The sequence below is a fragment of the Eumetopias jubatus genome, unplaced genomic scaffold (assembly GCF_037043125.1).
Source record: "Eumetopias jubatus isolate StellerSeaLion01/CBP00866 unplaced genomic scaffold, mEumJub1_p1.0 scaffold_5, whole genome shotgun sequence".
Lineage (NCBI taxonomy): Eukaryota > Metazoa > Chordata > Mammalia > Carnivora > Otariidae > Eumetopias > Eumetopias jubatus.
Genome location: NW_028274811.1, coordinates 153,705,460 through 153,723,208, shown reverse-complemented (window position 1 = coordinate 153,723,208; position 17,749 = coordinate 153,705,460). Strand labels below are relative to the sequence as shown.

The following is a 17,749-nucleotide window of genomic DNA, read 5'->3' as shown; positions in this document are numbered from 1 at the left end:
GGCGCCGCGGCCGGAAGTCGGCCCGCCCCGCCCCGCCGGCGCCCAGCGCTTCCGGGTCAGGGGGCGGCGCGCCGCGCGCGGCACTTTCAAGCGCGGGCGGGCGAGCGGGAGGCCGCAGCGGCCCGGGCGGTGGCGGCGGCGGTGGCGGCGGCGCGGGGCGCGAGGCGGCGGCGGCGGCCACGCTCCGGCCGGGTCCCCGCTGCTCCCGGCGGCGGCGGCGGCGGCGCCATGGACGAGGCCGTGGGCGACCTGAAGCAGGCGCTGCCCTGCGTGGCCGAGGCGCAGACCGTGCACGTGGAGGTGCACCAGCGCGGCGGCAGGTGAGCCCGGCGGGCCCCGGCCCGTCGTACGGGGGCGCCCGCGCGGCCCGGACCGAAGGGGCCCCAGGCTCCGGCGGGAGCGCGGGGACGGGGCCCGCGACCGTGCGCGGCGTCTGCCCGCCGCCGCCGCCGGGCTCACCCCGCGGAGATGGGCGCGGCCTGTGCGCGGCGGCGGGAGACCCGCCCGGAGCTGCCGGCCCCCGAGGGGCGGTCCCGGGGCTCCGAGGGCCGCGCGCGGTGCGGAGGGAGCCGTGCGCCCGGAGCCAGCCGCCGCCCTGGGAGGGCTTCCGGGAGCCGCCCGAGCCGCCCCGAGAGCGCCGCTGTCGCGTCGGGGGAGTCGCAGGCCTGGGCTCCCGCCACGGCGCGCACCCCCAGCGCGGGCAGGTCCGCGGTGTCGTGGAGCCCGGGCGCCGAGCGTGTGCCCACCTTCGGTCGGCGGGGGCCGCGGAAGCACGGCTGCCGCCCCTTGGAGGGAGAAGCGGGCCGACGCCCGGGCGGGCCCCGTGCTGCTCCCTGCGGGGCGGGGCGGCCGGAACGGAGAGGGCCTCAGCGTCACCGCGCCGAGTTGTCACCTACCGTGTCTTTTGTCTCGCCAGCACCGCGAAGAAGGAAGACATAAAGCAGAGCGTTAGGAAGCTACTCAACAGACATAACATCGTGTTCGGGGACTACACGTGGACTGAGTTCGATGAGCCTTTTCTGACCAGAAACGTGCACTCCGTGTCTATTGTCGACACGGAGTTGAAGGTGAAAGACCCCCAGGTACCTAATTCACTGCGAGGAGGACCCTTAACTCGTAGCTGAAGACAGAGTCCGTGTCGTGGGGGTGCCTGGCTGGCTCAGCCCGTGGACTGTGCGGTCTTGATCTTGGGTTCGTGAGTTCAAGCCCCACGGTGGAGGGAGAATTCACTTTTAGAACAAAAAAAACAAAGAAGTATCATGAATGCGTGCGTGCTTTTTTGCTGGTCTCTTGTCAGAAACTGGCTGATTTATCTAATGGTTTCTCAGGTGGGCCCCGGCTCTGTGAAGAGCCAGGTGCTGGGAGTAGATGGGACCCCGCTGTCCGGAAGCTCACAGCACAGCGTGAGGACAGATGGGAAACCAGAGGCAGAATGCCGCGCGGTGGGGTGGTGGGCTGCCCTGACCGGACCCCTGCCCGATCCCTGCTCTTGAGGCCAGCGTAGGACCATGGGAGACATGGGGGTTACGGCTACAGAGGGGATGGTCTTCATCCAGTCCACCGTGAGGACCGTCTCACCCCCGACCTTTGTGGAAAGGGTGGCTGTGTTGGGGCTCTTCTGTCAGTAGGAAAACAACCCGAAGTGTCTGCCTCAGGAAGATGCATCGCCTGTGTCTGTGTGCTTCGCGTCTCGTAAAGAATCAATTTGGAAGAATTGGCTTGGCACTAAAATTTTGCTTGCGAGGTGGATCTCTCCATTCGTACACTGGGACTAACCCTTGTGGCTTTGTCAGCTTTACCCATCCTACTTGATTTTGGCCAGCCTGAAGGAAACAGAAGAGCTTTCCGCACTACTGAGGGAGGACAGATTAAAGGACAGGTTTTAACATTCTTATCTTTGAGTTGGCACGTTGACCTAGAGAAATTTGTCTTCATTGTGTAACTTTGTAAAGATATGCGAACTATACTTTATGTATTTTGTTGATAATAGCTAACGACTTGAGGTATCTTAATTATGAGATATCTTAATTATCTACCAGTCAGAGGTTGGCTAAGGAAATGATACATCCACACCCAATGTGGTATAGCTGTGAAAAAGCACACACCAGATTTTTATCTACTGACAGAAAATGCTTCCAAGCTCTACTGAGAGGGAAAGGCACAGTTAGAAAACTGCAGCTGAATCCATGTCTGGTCAAGTGTGTGTGGTGTGTCATAGACCAAAACGTGGGCGAGGTTGGATGTTGGGGGGGGGCTTTGGCATTCTTCCTTCTGTGTTTTTTTGTATTTTTTCAACAAGCATGTAACTTTCATGATTACAAAGAATAGTAAAGTCCTTTCTTGAATAAAGGCAGAGGGAGCTATTTAAAAAAGAGCTAATACTAAACCTGAACATGGTAGCTTTTCTATCTAATCTAAGAACTGGTTTCCAGCATTCTGTATGTTCGACCTTTGTTTTTGGATGTTACCATCTAACTTTGATGACTAGAATTAGAAGTGAGTTATTTTTCAGTTTTTGTGGATTTATTTGATTTCCCTTCTCACCACAGCCCATTGATCTGGGTGCCTGCACAATTGCACTTCACGTCTTCCAGCTGAATGAGGGCGGCCCCAGCAGTGAGACTCTGGAAGAGGAGACTGAGAACATCACTGCAGCAAGTCACTGGGTCCTGCCTGCAGGTGCGTGACAGTGACAACAGGCGGGCCGCACTCGAGACACAAGGTCAGACGTCGGCACGTGGCCTGAGCTCTCCAAGTCAGTTAGCTGAGGAGTTTGCATTCGTCCGTTTGTTTTGTAGGCTTTTAGCATGTCTTATTTCTTGTGAAATGGGAAGCATATCATAAGAGAGAAAAGTAGAGATCTTCACTGTAAGACTGTGTTCCTTCAGGCAGGTCCCTCTAAGATGGTGCTAATTGAGAATCTGAAGGTGTTCTTTTCCTGCCCAGTTGCTCACCTGCTGCGCACCTCCTTCCTCCCGCCTTCTCTTTCTCTGAGGACTTTGCCATGGTTCTAGCAGGTGGAGTCGTGGGTAGCTCAGTCCTCAGGGCTTATGTCTGAGGTCCTGACAGCTGGACTAGACCTGCCGCTGCCTTGCCGAAGTGCTGGCTGGCGGGGAGAGTGGTGGGTCAGGGTCGTGTTCGTGGCAGAGTGCAGGTCCACAAAAGACAATTGTGTGGGGTAACATGACAAGAAAGTGACTCTGTACTCCATTTAATTATCTGTCAAAAGGTATGTGACTGGCAGTTACTTAGCATCTCTAATTTTAAGAAGAATTCAGATGTTAAGAAAAAGTTCAAAAATTTAACTTCCCTATAATGAGAATCTTAGCTGGCCAGGGGTGGGGCAGTGGAGAGCATCAGCGGCTCAGAACAAACCTCAGTGGTCAGTGTAATAGCCTGCTTTCCTAAAATTAGGTTTTTGTTTTATTCTCTCCCAGCGGAATTCCATGGGCTTTGGGACAGCCTGGTATATGATGTGGAAGTCAAATCTCATGTAAGTTTTTTGTGCTATTTTCCAAGAAGGCCGGTTATTTGAAGTGGGATCAATACTGTGTTGTTCTCCAGCATCTTGGAGCCCTTTGACTCAAATAGGCTTTGGGAACTCAGGCGCACCAGTAGCTCGTGTCCTGCTTATCTGTCCTCTGGGGTTGCCCCCCAGCAGAGTGGTCTCTGGGGAGAGAAAGGGGAGGGTGCCCAATGTGAAGGCAACTTTGATTGGATTGTGCTCTTAAGAACCATTGGGACTGAGGAGGCAGAGCCAAAGGTCAGACAGAGCAGGTGGGCAGGCCTGAGCAAGCCCTAGCTCGTCTGAACCCGTCAGGGGGAAGGGCCCTTCTGCGTGCTGTGGGGGGCTCTGGGGGTTCACCCCTGCGTTCCCCCCAGGCTGCGAGAACACAGAGTCCTGGCTGCTGTCTCGGGCACATGTGCTGCCGCTTGCCCACTGCCCTGTTGTCCCCGAGGTCAGAGATGCTTGTCACGTGACCAGTCTCGTCCCTTTGTGCGATCTTGGCATCTTTTGTGAAAGTGAGCCTCGTGTTTGTCCTTTACGCTTACACTGTAACAGCCAGCGTGTCCTCATGTGGCATCGCCGGTGGCACTGATGGCAGCTTCCAAGGGGCAGCCCGGTGCCTGTCCCCACTCCCTGGGCGTAAGCTCCATGAGCACATCTGGTGGGAACCTCCACTGCATTTTACTTTTCTTCACTCAGCTCCTTGACTATGTGATGACGACTTTGCTGTTCTCAGACAAGAACGTCGACAGCAATCTCATCGCCTGGAACCGGGTGGTGCTGCTGCATGGTAAAGCATGTGGGCTTTTACTTATTTAACAAGAGAAACTGTGTGAAATCGGGCTTCTTTACTCATCCCGTTGATCTTTGAGGAGTTACCACTCTGTTTTCTGATGTAGCCAGAGTTGCCCTAGAATGTCCTTTCCCTGAGAAGCCAATCTAGCTCATGTTACTCTGGGCATCTGCTACTTGACCTGCCACTTGGCAGCCACCTGATCACTGCCTCGTGACTTTTCTACATTATTATCAAACTTTTCAAATAACTGCCTAATCCCCCAAGTGATCATATGATTCTTAGGGCAGAAATTGCCTCACGTTTCTTTGTAGTGTCCTTGGAGCTTCCCTTTATGACTGTAAAGCATGACAGCCATACTCTACTGAAATTCTGTCTGAATCTCCTCTGAGGAAAACATTGGGTTTTTCGGGGCGCCTGGGTGGCTTAGTCGTTGGGCGTCTGCCTTCGGCTCAGGTCATGATCCCAGCGTCCTGGGATTGGGTCCTACATCGGGCTCCCTGCTCATCGGGGACCCTGCTTCTCCCTCTTCCTCTGCTTGTACACACACACACTCTCTCTCTGTCAAATAAATAAATAAAATCTTTAAAAAAAAAAAGCATTGGGTTTTTCTTGATGTCACTGGTTAGAAAGGAATCGAGAGAATACCCAAGTGAAATAGGGGTGCAAAGTCATTAGCTTCTTATATCAGTTAAGGTTATAGGCTGCTATGCAGTCCTAAAAAGTGTCTCTTAAGCAGCAAACACGCTCAGGACATTGTCCTAATACTAGGTTCTGAGTAGGCAATCAGTAGGTATTTTAATTAGTGAAATAGCTAATTTTCTCTTTAGAATTTTTTTTTTTTTTTAATTGTTGAGAATGTGTGCAGAAAATCAGAGTTGAAGGTGCCTGTCCTGACAGATGGGTTTGTCCTTCACATTGGTCTCAGAGCTGCTGCCAGGCTCTGTGCTAAGTGGCCCACGGGGAAGAAGCCATGCTCCCCTGGCTGCCGTTCTGGTTTAGCATCGGCCCTGGTGAATTGAGTGTCATGAGAGGTGTTTGACCTTTCGCCAGGTGTCTTGATTTTACAAAGGACACGTGGGGACAAGGGGGGTGTCATTGAAGATGTCAACCAGGAAGTGTAGCCCTCTTGGGATGCTGAGGGGACCCACGTGCCAGGAGGCAGTGCTCTGTTGGGGGCGTGGGAGGTAAGACCAGAAACACGAGCTGAATTCAAACTCGGAGGAAAAGGGAAAGACTCGTGAAGCGTTTTGGTGATATTTTACGGCACTCACGCTGCTGGCGGGCTTCTTTGTAGTTAGCAAGCAGTGCTTGGGGGAATAGCATTCATAGCATTGAGCTCTCCCTATTTTGTATGCTGTGCATAATGCACCCACTTGTTACAACACTGGCCTAACATTTGCTTGGGTTTTGTTGCAGGTCCTCCGGGAACTGGAAAAACATCCCTGTGTAAAGCATTAGCCCAGAAACTGACCATTAGACTTTCATGCAGGTAACTTCTGGTAATTTGAGAAAGGAGAGCAGCAGGGTGGGGCCGCTTGCTTCTCATTTGTGACGCAGAGATGTTTCTAGTTTTTCATCATTTCCCTTGACTCTCTACATAGTCCCGCTCTTTCAAGGCAGGTTAACTAATTCCTCAGTACTCAGCGGTGCCAAGTTAGAATCTCGTCTTTTTAAATCGATGGCACTTGCTTTACAGTCAGCACGTGGTCTTTCTGGTGACCCCCTGTACGCATCGGAACAGGTTTCTGCTTTCAGGGGTGGGATGGTTGGGTGGCAGCTCAGGATGCTTGCTGATGGTCACTGTTCCGTCACCTGGGAGAGGAGTGGCCAAGTCTCTCAGGCTGGATCTGTTTCTTCTTGAGCTCTGGCTGCTTCATCCCCTTTAGATTCTATGTGGCTGTTGTTTCAGATACCCCTTCCCCATTTTCTGTTGATTTGCAGGTTCAGTGACCTGATATTGTCCCACGGGCCACTGATGTGCTTTTTGGTCTTCTCAAAAGGTTTTTAGAATTTTCTGTGTTCCATTTTGGGCCATTTTTGAAAATATCTAATGTGCTTTTAATTCCATTCAGCGACGTCTTCATTTCTGATAGTGTGTATTTCTTTTCGGGAGGTTCCGCTTGTTTCCTTTTACACCTGTCGACTCTCTGATGCTGTGTCCTTGCTGAAATGCTCGAGTAAGTGTACACAGTAGCAGTTCCACTTTCTTTTCTGCTAATTCCATCGTTGTTGTCAGTTCTGAGTCTCACTATTGCTGGGTGGTTCTGCTTCGGGGTCAGTTTCTGCTGCGTGTCAGTTAAGCTTTGATCAAATGCAGACCTTGTTTTTGTTGGATTTTGTTCTGGTAGGCATTTCAGTTACTTGTGATTTAGTGTGATCCTCTTGAGGTTTGTTCTTAAGCTTTGTTGGAGTGGGGTCTAGACTGAATGCTGAAGTGAGGCCCTTCCAGGGTCTCAGGGGAGCCCCCTGAGTCATAGTGGGTACTGTCCACTTGAGCCATTAGGAACGTGAACTTCCCAGCTGTGAACACCAGGAACCGTACAGCTCACGGCTCTCCAGCCTCATGGGATTTCCCTTTTCTCACATCCCTGAGTGTTCAGCAAAGACCCAGAAGGACCCTGTGATGATTCCTGGAGACTTATTCCTAGTATCTGCGTCCCCTCTGGAACTCTGCTTAGTTGCCTCCAGCTGCCTCAGGTTCCTTGAACTCAGGCCTCTGAGTCCAGGTCGGCCCAGTGGCTGCACACTTCTTGGGTCCCCTCCAGGGCTGTGGCTGGAGGGTGCTGCAGGCAGAGAGCCAGAGCACTTACGGCCCGCTCAGGTCCCGTGTGGGCTGACAGTCCTCCCTGCCTGCCACCCAGTCCCTTCGCAGCTGCCCTTGTGATTTTGTCTCATTTTCTGGTTGATTAATTCAGAGGGTTAATCTGATGCTCATTACTCAGTGGGACTTTAGAGGAGGGAATCCTATGAGGTATATTTTATTCTTCTTTTCAGAAATGTCCTGTAGGTATTGTTATGTTGGGAAGTTGCTCTATATCTGTCCTTTATTCTATGCTTGGCAACTTGGTTTTTGTCTTGACTGAAACACATCCGTGCCTTAAAGATCTCTTGGGGTGATTTCCTAAAACACGGGAGACTGAAGATGTGGCTGCCAGAAATACAACTCCCGGAAGTACAGCCGTCCCCATCTTTATTTCGTTAGGTTGTCTCTCCCCTTCCCTCTTTTGTAGACAGAATTGGCAAATGGAAAGCCAGTTATAATTTTTTTGAAAGTGACTGTTTTTCTTGTGTGGACTTTCCAGGTGCAAGGACCTGGCTCGGCTTTCCCTTCTGCCTCAGTCTCGCTCCCTGTCTGCTTTTAGTTAGAGCTAAGCGTGTTCAGGTCTCAGCCACCTCCCGTGCGTGCAGAGGGTCAGTGGTAGACTTCAGTCAGTATGTGCTGAGGGTCACTTTGCGGCATCTGGGCAGCCCCGGGCTCGGGAAGTAATTTTGTGCTGCGAAACAGATTGTCACACTCACTTCAGTTTTAGGGAAGGAAGAAAGCATGTTCAGCTCCAGCCAGAAAGTTTCTGGCGATTATGTTTTGTTTTGCCTGCTAGGTTACTACTGGTAACATTTCTTACAACGCTGGAGATGTGAATTATGAGTAGATTAGAAGTGAGGGAGATTTTACTCTTGCCTTGGTTCAAATGAAGATATTATTGCATTCAAAACACTTTGCTTCAGCCAGAACCACCGGCTGCAGGTCGTTAGGTTTTCACAGTTATTTGAGCCCCTGTTGGTATTACCTTGTAATTCATGATTGCCTTGAGCCCTGGTTAGTCCCTGGTGAATTAACCAGTTAGTGGGCAGTGCTAAAGAAGGAGTGGGTGCCACGGGGGTGCCCGATTTGTAAACCAGTCGTCTTAACTCTGTTTTACCCTCCTAGGTACCGGTATGGCCAATTAATTGAAATAAATAGCCACAGTCTCTTTTCTAAGTGGTTTTCGGAAGTAAGTATTAGCATCACTTCTACTTTTCAGGATTGCCAACCTTGTAGTTGAAAAGGTGCCCCCTGTAGTAGGCAAATCTTCTCCTCCAAGAACATGAGAAATAGGCAACACGTGACTGTGTGGCTGACTTCAGGGTCAGAGGGAAGTTCCCGAGCTAAGCAGTAACTTGGAAGTAGTGTGCGGCCTTGAGAGGACCCTCTGCTCGTCACATCCATACCTTTGGGTGGGACAGACACTCAACTTTCTCTTAGGGAGAGAACCCTCATTCTAGCAAGGGCCGCATCCTCAGCTGAGCACGCCCTCAGGGCCCTGAACCTCGTTCCTCTCTCTTAATCGCAGGGCTCAGCCAAGGTGATGTTATAAGTGCCCCTCAGCACAGGAGAATGCCGCCCAGGCGCCTGTGGCAGTAGATCCCTCTGGTGGGTGGTAAGCCAGGACAGGGAGCGCTTGTAAGGCATGCACCTCCCAGCTTGCATGTTTGCATCTGTGACCCATCTTGTTCCTGGTCATGGGGATGGCAGGGAAAGGGAAGGAGGAAGTGCATGGCGTGTGAGGCGCCCATGCCAAGCAGCCCAGAGCTGAGCCGGCGTGGGTTCAGGCTCGCTGTCCTGGCGCATGGAACAGGGCAAGGCAGCGTGTGGTCGGCCTCCTTCCATGTGGCCCTGGTGTCTTGGATTTAGGTATTTCTCCAAGGGGCCGTCAGGAGACAGTCGGCTTAGCGGGCCCCTTGGGCCCGGTCTGAGGCTGGCTGGGGACCATGGGTGTACAAGTATACACCAGGCAGTGTGAAGAGTGCAAGTCAACACTAAAGGAGTATTTTGGTTCCAGAGCGGCAAGCTGGTAACTAAGATGTTCCAGAAGATTCAGGACTTGATTGATGACAAAGATGCTCTGGTGTTTGTGCTGATTGATGAGGTATGCGCCTCTGGACATCACACCTGTGACTGAAGCAAATCCAACCCCTGGCTGAGCCCGGCCTCCGTCCAGCACTCCGTTCGTGCAGCACGCTCCTCCTCGGTGTCCCGCATGTGCAGCTTCTGGCAGAGTGGGCTCCGCACACCCCTTCACTTGTTCCCCACTTGCTCCTTCGATGCATCCCATGGCTGCCCGTGGGGCCAGGCGCTACCCTTCTCCACCTATTGTCCCATCCCCACAGGTGGAGAGCCTCACGGCTGCCCGCAATGCTTGCAGGGCAGGCGCCGAGCCTTCGGATGCCATACGCGTGGTCAATGCCGTCTTGACCCAGATCGATCAGATTAAGAGGTAATGCTGACGTGGTGGCCTCACGTGAGAAGCCACGGGCAGGGTGTGAGGTGCCTGCACACCCCTAGACCTTACTTCCAGCTCCTCTGACTGGAAACAACGGCTGCTGCTAAGTATCGGTTCTGTCTTTGCCCATCTGAGGTGGTATATATGCTAAATGTGATAATTAGGAATTACGTACTTGTACTAAACTACCAAAAATGTAACACAAAACCTGAGTGTGGTGAAAACTCACATGCTGCAGAGAAGCACATGACAAGGAGTGAAACACGCCACATTCAAGCACTGGTGCCAGCACCGCCCAGGGTTTGTCGGCCTTGAAGGGCTGGCGATGGGCAGGTGAGTGTCACCTGCATGCCCTTCATGGGGCCAGTCCAGCCTTGCAGGTCCAGAGCCTGTGGTCAGTGTGCCCTAAGCTGATCCAGCTTTAGGGAGTGACTCCTACTAACCTGACTCACAAGGAAGTAATGTCCAAACCAGAGCCCCTGTGTGTTCTGCACAGTGTTTCACCGCCCCCTCTGCTGATAACAGCTCTCACGGTTAGTCCTGGGAGTGCTGTCCTCCCCTGAGGGTGCCAGACTCCAGAGCACCGCCTGGAAGCTAGCTTACTGCATGTGGACTCGCGGGGAACTGAATTGTGCTAAGGGCTGTTTCCTCCAGGCCTTCAGGGTGGTTTTACCACAGAGGCTCTGATTTCCCGAGATGCGGCTCTTGGGGCAGACTGCAGGGGCTGCTTGCTTCCACCCTGCTAACAGGCCAGCCACGTGCGAGGCGCAGCCCCTCCTCATCTCTGCTTCCTTCCCTGCCCCTGCTCCTCAGTCTGGTTTCTACCCCTGTGCCTTGTTCACCTGAGGGCCTTTGTTCTCCCTGGAGTTTTCTACAGCATCTGACCCCTGGCAACCCCTCCCCAGCCTCCACTCTCCAGACCATCTCAGTTTCTACCACTGGCCTTTCATCTCTTCGGGCAGCCTGGGCAGCCCATGCCTAGCCTTCTCCCCTCTATCGCTCACCTCTTAGAGGCCTGCAGGACCACCTGGACCAGGTATCAGGCACACTCCAGTCATTCAGCTCTGAAGCCCCCATTTCCAGGGTTCCCACTGAGCCCCAATGCCCCTCTTGTTGCCAGCAGGTGTGGGCTCAGGAGGGAATAGAGACACGTGGGCCTCTGGTTTCCCTCGTACCTTCTTGTCCCCCTTTACTTCATGCTCCCTGTTCAGGCTCCTCAAGGTGACCCTTCCAGACCTTCCTTTGTGTGCATCTGACTCTAGGCTCCTAGGACCCCTATACTCCCTGCCCCTACCCTCACTGGCTCACCCCTGCTCACCCTGTGCTATGCACCTGTTGCTAGACACTAGGTAAAGCTAGCCATTCAGCTTCCTGCAGCCTGTATACCAACCATGGGCCGCAGGGGAACATGCTCCCCAGAGTGCCTTGGGCCTTCTCTGTGCTGGCCCATGTCAGTGAACAGACTAGGCAACAGTGCTCTCTTTGTAGAGCTTAGAAGCTAAAGGGGAAAGCAGCTGGTAAACAGGATAAATAGTTCAGCTCTGCAACGTGTGGGGGTCATGAGAACGGCGTGGAGAGCAGTCACCTGGGCATGCCCAGGCAGGTTGATGGGGCAGTCAGGACTGCACACAAGTGAGAGCTTCACCGTACCGCGGTTGAGGGAGGAGAGGGAATAGTGAAGTGATAGTTTAGGAGAACTTTCCAGAAGGCAGAGGAGCAGAGGGTCTGTTTGGTGCACTGTGTTGTGGCCAGGAGAGCCTGGTGGGGAGTTGGGAGTCCCACAGACACTCAGGCGTGAGCCTCGGAAGACATTGTAGGCCCGTGTTGGGACTTGGAGTGCAGTGGCTAGGATGCTGGCTGAACACCGGAACTTTCATGGGCGGAGGGTGTGAGGGAGTCACTGAGGTACCCGGTGACTGGCGCACACTCCTCTACCTTCAGGCACTGCAACGTGGTGATTCTGACCACTTCCAACATCACAGAGAGGATCGACGTGGCCTTCGTGGACAGGGCTGACATTAGGCAGTACATTGGACCGCCGTCTGCAGCAGCCATCTTCAAAATCTACCTCTCATGTTTGGAAGAACTGATGAAGGTGCTGGGTGTCTTTTCACTCTTCTAGCAGCAGATTTCTCATGTTTTTCCATTCCCTGACATAGCTCAAAGTAGCTAATTCCAACATGGAGTGAGTTATCTGAATGCAGCATTAACGGTCTTAAAAAGTTGAAAACTGCAGTTGTGTCTGGCAGGTTGAGCTGTTAGTTGAAATTGTGGCCACTGACTCAGTATTTTTGTTCTTTTGGCACGGGATGATCATGACTATTTAATCTACCTATCTGCCGGGGATGAGTGAGTGGGAGGGGAATGGCTGTGGTAGCCTGCCGGCATGTCCTGGTCCACAGAGAGACCTCCTGACTAGAGGTCATAGCTCACAGGGAGGTCATCCTGACTGGAGGTCATAGCTCACAGGGAGGTCAATCTGACTGGAGGTCATAGCTCACAGGGAGGTCAATCTGACTCAAGGTCATAGCTCACAGGGAGGTCAATCTGACTGGAGGTCATAGCTCACAGGGAGGTCATCCTGACTGGAGGTCATAGCTCACAGGGAGGTCAATCTGACTCGAGGTCATAGCTCACAGGGAGGTCAATCTGACTCGAGGTCATAGCTCACAGGGAGGTCAATCTGACTGGAGGTCATAGTTCACAGGGAGGTCAATCTGACTCGAGGTCATAGCTCACAGGGAGGTCAATCTGACTCGAGGTCATAGTTCACAGGGAGGTCATCCTGACGAGGTCATAGCTCACAGGGAGGTCAATCTGACTGGAGGTCATAGCTCACAGGGAGGTCATCCTGACTCGAGGTCATAGCTCACAGGGAGGTCAATCTGACTCGAGGTCATAGCTCACAGGGAGGTCAATCTGACTCGAGGTCATAGCTCACAGGGAGGTCAATCTGACTCGAGGTCATAGTTCACAGGGAGGTCATCCTGACGAGGTCATAGCTCACAGGGAGGTCAATCTGACTCGAGGTCATAGTTCACAGGGAGGTCATCCTGACTGGAGGTCATAGCCCACAGAGATGTCATCCTGACTGGAGATCAGAGCTCACAGGGAGGTCATCCTGACTGGAGGTCATAGTTCACAGGGAGGTCACCCTGACTGGGAAATTGTCATTCATGGGGAGACCTCTTGACTGGAGATTGTCATTCACAGGGGCGCCATCCTTACTGGAGATCATAGTTCACAGGTCATCCTGACTAGAGGTCCTAGTTCACAGGGAGACCTCCTGACTGGAGCTCATAGTGCCGGGAAGGTCATCCTAAGGAGGTTGTCATTTACAGGCTGTCATTGGCTGCAGTGTTAATGTCCCTTTGGTCCTGTTTTCTAACAGCAGCCATGAGCAAGACAATGGTCACAGTCAATCTCATGTGAATTACTTTAACAGGGACCTGTCTTGCACCTGGGTGCCAGGAGTTCTGGCACTGGGCACAGCAGGCCCAAGGCAGGCAGTACCTGCTCCAACAGCAGCATTCCTCGAACCTTTGCATCTGGGAAATGTGCAGTAACCAAGCCAGCCAAAAGACAGGGAGTTACATGTGATTGTTGTCATGGTATCACTATAACCAGGTGGTGGGGTGGGATTGACCCCTGCCCGGGCTCACGGAGCTGGCCCTGATGCCCTCAGCAAGGATGACGCAGCCTGTGATGGGGATGGGTGAGCTGGTGGTCGTGGCATGTGCATCCCATCCTGCTTCTCGGTGGCATGGAGAAAGGGAGGGGCCCCGTGGAGCTTTGACTTGAGGTCCCAAGTGGACTCCAGAAAGTGTTGCTGCTGAGAGGTCAGCGTGATGGGACCCTGCTCGCAGTCACACTTGCACTTGGGCCATGCATCCAGGAGACGTTCTAAGGTTTAGTCAGATGGTTTACAGGAAATTAGGATGTTCCGATGATGTAGTGGAGATCTGGCCGGTCCTGAAGGGTGTCGCATGTGACTGGCCCACTCTGTCAGGAGCTGGCAATTCTCACGTGCACCTGGATGGCCATGTCGCTGGGAGGGGCAGCGGGGGGCAGTTCCAGGGAGGCTGCAGGGGGTCTGAGGGAGTGTCACTTAGAAAGCTGAGAACACTCCCACAGAAACCCTGTCTTTTAAATTTACCCACACCCTTCACCAAACCTCCAAAACGTACGAAGAAAGCCATTTGTTCTTTGTTTTCTCTCCTGGTTTCTTAGTCAAAAGAGTTCACGTTAGAAGTCATTCAGTAGTGGTCGCTGAGCGCCCTGACCTGGCAAAGAGTATCCCACGGGCAGACACCTGGCCTATGAGGGAACTCGGGGGCCCAGATCCAGGGTCAGGCTGTGCCTTTGCACCACACAACAGTCTGATCTTAAAAACAAGTGGAGACTGTCCTCGAAAGGCAGGCCAAGTCCTGGTTCTTGGACCCAACTCTGCTCCACTGGGTTGTGGTATACCATTGAACCCATTACCAGGCTGGCCTCAGCCTCTCCAAGTCCCTCCCTGCTCTGACATGTGGTCAAGACACATCTTGACCAAAAGCACAGAAGAGCCTGGGTTGCTGCCCGTCTCTTGAGACATGTTTTGTCATTTGTATTTTTACCTGTGTTTGAAGGAGTGGGGGCATGTGTGTGAGCGAGAGGGAGCCGCCCGAGTGCTGGTGTGTCTGCTTGTGTTTCTGTGAGAGGGGATGTCATTGCCTGCTCTCTGGGGGCTGTCCCCGTGGCAGATGGCCTGCACTCCGCCCTGTGGACCCTGCCCTAATGCCCCGTCTCTGTCTCCAGTGTCAGATCATATACCCTCGCCAGCAGCTGCTGACCCTCCGGGAGCTGGAGATGATTGGCTTCATTGAAAACAACGTGTCAAAGTTGAGCCTCCTTTTGAGTGAAATTTCAAGGTGTGAATTGACTTCATTTTTGTAACCAAGAGAAGTGTGTCTGTTGTGGTAATGGGCGGTTGTAGCTGACTGTAGCAGCCTGGGCTGGTGGTGTGGGGTCAGAGGACAGGGAGTAGAATCCTGAGGCATTTGTCGCTATGTGCCAGGGGAGCTTTGAGAGCCCTCGACCACCCTGGCCCCGGATTCCTGGGCCAGAGGGTAGAGGTCAGCTGCCCTCCCACAGGCAGCTTTAGAAAACAGAAAACAGTGCTGTGCTTCTCTCTGAAAAGATAGACGTTCACATTAAGGCTCTCTTCACATACTGATGATTTCTAAAATGGTATTTGTTCAATTTGTACAAACTGGCAAGAAGAAAAAAGTGGAAGTTTCTGTTTGAGTGAGTAGAGTGAATAACTGCAGAGTACTACACTCGGTGCTTTGGGAAGTAAGGGGAAGTGCATGGCCCGGCTGCCCTGGGTGTCAGGAGAGGGGCACTCCATACCCGAGCACTGACGACGGCTACACGTGTGCTGGGGGCCAGAGCCGACAGCGCTGTCACCTCTCAGATGGCTTTGGTAATCGGGCGTGAGGAGGGAAGGGGGGAGATGGAGCAGAGCCTCGAAGGACAGAATTTGCATAAGTTGGAGAGAAACAGGGATCTCTGCAGGTGCCATGTGTGCAGGGGACCTCAGGTGGGTCTTAGTACGGACATGAGGTGGTGGCAGGCGGCCACCAGGCCACGCTCTGACCAGTGAGTTTGAACTTCATTCCGAAGCCATGAGGCTTGTGGAAGGTTTTGAACAAAGGGATAGCCTGAAGAACAGATTATTTTTTGGATACTCTGTTGAAGAGATTTAAACTGGTTGAGATGGGGCAGGGAGGGCAGTTCAGACACTTCACAAAAATCGGCATGGACCAGCCTGGTTTCTGAGGAGCTGTGCCCCACTGTGTCATGCGCACACTCCTAGGCAGGTGGCGCATTAGGGCAGCAAGGACCCTGTCCTGCCTGGGGCAGTAGCTGAGGACTGGGGGAGACCAACCATGGGGGAGGGGACTTTCAGAGAGGAGGGAAACGGGCCTGAGACTGTCCCCAAACGCGGTTCTGTTCACAGGAAGAGCGAGGGCCTCAGTGGCCGTGTCCTAAGGAAACTCCCTTTTCTGGCTCACGCACTGTACATCCAGGTGAGTCACCCGCAGCCTTCCCTGCCTCTGGCACTCTGCTGTCCCCACCACCGCTGTGTGGCCGCGTATGGCCTCGCCGGGAGTTGCACGGGACCCTGATTTATCTCCGTGTCTAAGTGATGGGCTCCTGGGTAGGGGGACGAGTGCGCCTTGCTGCCTCTGTGGTGAGGAGATGGCCTGCTGGTGCCTCACACACCTCTGTGGCTCATGGAGAGCCCACACTGGGCCCTCCCTGGCCCCCACAGGGGTGCTCACGCAGAACAGCACCTTGGTTCCCCCCCCTTGCCCTGTGCTGTGGGTGCACCCCTGCTGCTGTCGGTGGGGGTGGGGGGTGCCAGTGGCCCCAGCGTGGGCAGGAGCAGCCCCCGTGCCTGTGTCTCCTTCCAGGCCCCCACTGTCACCATCGAGGGCTTCCTGCAGGCCCTGTCTCTGGCAGTGGACAAGCAGTTTGAAGAAAGGAAGACGCTCTCGTCTTGCATTTGATCTGAGCTCCCTGCCTGTGGGTCGCAAGTGACGTTACTGCTCACGGCAGCAGCTGCCCAGAAGTCTCCAAACACTCGGCGCACGTCTCTAGGCCAGAAGCTCCTGAGGCTAAGCAGTGTTCAAAGAAGTGTGTTGTATTTACATGGTTTTAAGACAAACAGCCTGTCAGTTTCACTATTTTGAAAGCCGTTAATTCACGTTCTGTCCTATGAAGAACTGTCTAGATGTGCTCGTTCCATATCCTGTGTCTGGTGGATCAGACACAAAATGCTGACAAATATGGTTTGAAAGAGGCAGTCACCATAGGTTTTAAGAAACAAAAGAGAAACTATATCACCTTATAATAAAGTAATCACAACATTAAAAACGTTTCCCGCACTGAAGATAGAAGGCAGCTTTCTGACCTGAGCTTGTTTTATTGAGTGCACACATTTTAGAGACTTAATGAATAAAGAAACCCTATTCCTGTGTTCTAGAAATGGAAAAAAAAATTCCAGGTAGAGCGTTCTTCATGATAATCAGTCACGGTGCTGTTTGTGGGAAAGTGCAGCCTCGGCGTTCGGGTTGGCTCTTGCCACACACCCTGCCACCCACAACAGGCAGTATCACGTGGTACTTCGGCCTGTCATTTTGTTCCTTCAGTCACATTCCTGCGGCCCAAGTGCAGATTCACGTTAACAATGTAAAGTATACTGGCTAATCGGCGTGCCTCATGGAATGTTGTATTTTGCTCTTACGCTAAAATTTCATGTTTGTGTTTTATATACATTTTTGAAGAACATGTTAACTTTTGTTGCAGAACTTTTTTAAGTATTAAAACTTTTCCCCAGAATTTTCTCATTTTGATCTTCTTATCACTCCCCAGTGCTCTGAGTTTTATTGAAACATTACTCACATGATTGTTTAGCTTTTAGCCAGTTTTATGCTTTGAGGTGTAGGAAGGGACAGCCTGTTATGGGAATGGCACCAAGAGCCAGATTCAGAGCTTGGACCCACTCCTACTTAGGGACCAGAGCCTGATTCTGTGGTTTCCTTGAGGCCCTGTAGTGGGGGTGAAAGTGCAGTCCTTGGGGACTAGGGTCAGGAGAAGAGGGGTATGCCATACTCCAGGATTGGGGGACCCTGAGACAGCCTCATCTTGTGAGTTTGCTACTAAAATGCCTGATGCCCACAGGTGCCCAGATGGAAGGAAGGGGCCAGGGACCAGGCTGGTGCAGACAGGTGGAAAAACAGGATGCGGGAGACGGGCAGGGGGAAGAGAGGCCTAGGGGGATGGACTGGGTGGGGGTGCGGCCCTAGAGCCAGATCCTGCGGGCAGAGGACGAGAGATCTAAGGGTGGGGACGTCCACCAGACCAAGACCCATTTCCCAGAAAGTGGGCTCCAGAGGTTCTGTGGGTGCCTCTGATGGGTCTGCCCGTGAGCCACCAGAGGGTGGCACTGCCCCGTACGGTGGGGCAAGAGGGGGTTCCAGAGCTCAGCGGGGGCCCCAGGGCGGACAGGGTGCTTAGCAGAGGCCGCCAACCCTGCCAGGCTGTGGCCCCACCCCTCCCGTGTGCATGTCTGTGCCTCGGGGTGTGCGTGGGTATGGACTTATGTGCAGGGGAGAGGGCGGCAGGGCCAGGGGAGCA

At 53.2% G+C, this 17,749-nt stretch overlaps 1 protein-coding gene across 1 annotated transcript; it reads left to right on the top strand.

Annotated features, from left to right (window-relative positions):
• The first annotated feature begins 181 nt into the window (after window positions 1-181).
• On the top strand, window positions 182-16,954 carry TRIP13 (thyroid hormone receptor interactor 13). Its single transcript, XM_088023543.1, has 13 exons — window positions 182-320; window positions 917-1,082; window positions 2,550-2,679; window positions 3,438-3,493; window positions 4,208-4,298; window positions 5,721-5,793; window positions 8,233-8,296; window positions 9,125-9,211; window positions 9,453-9,559; window positions 11,507-11,660; window positions 14,363-14,475; window positions 15,567-15,636; window positions 16,024-16,954. Exons 1-13 carry the CDS (start codon window positions 229-231, stop codon window positions 16,117-16,119), a joined length of 1,299 nt encoding a protein of 432 aa, XP_087879669.1. The 5' UTR covers window positions 182-228; the 3' UTR covers window positions 16,120-16,954.
• Window positions 16,955-17,749: the final 795 nt, after the last annotated feature.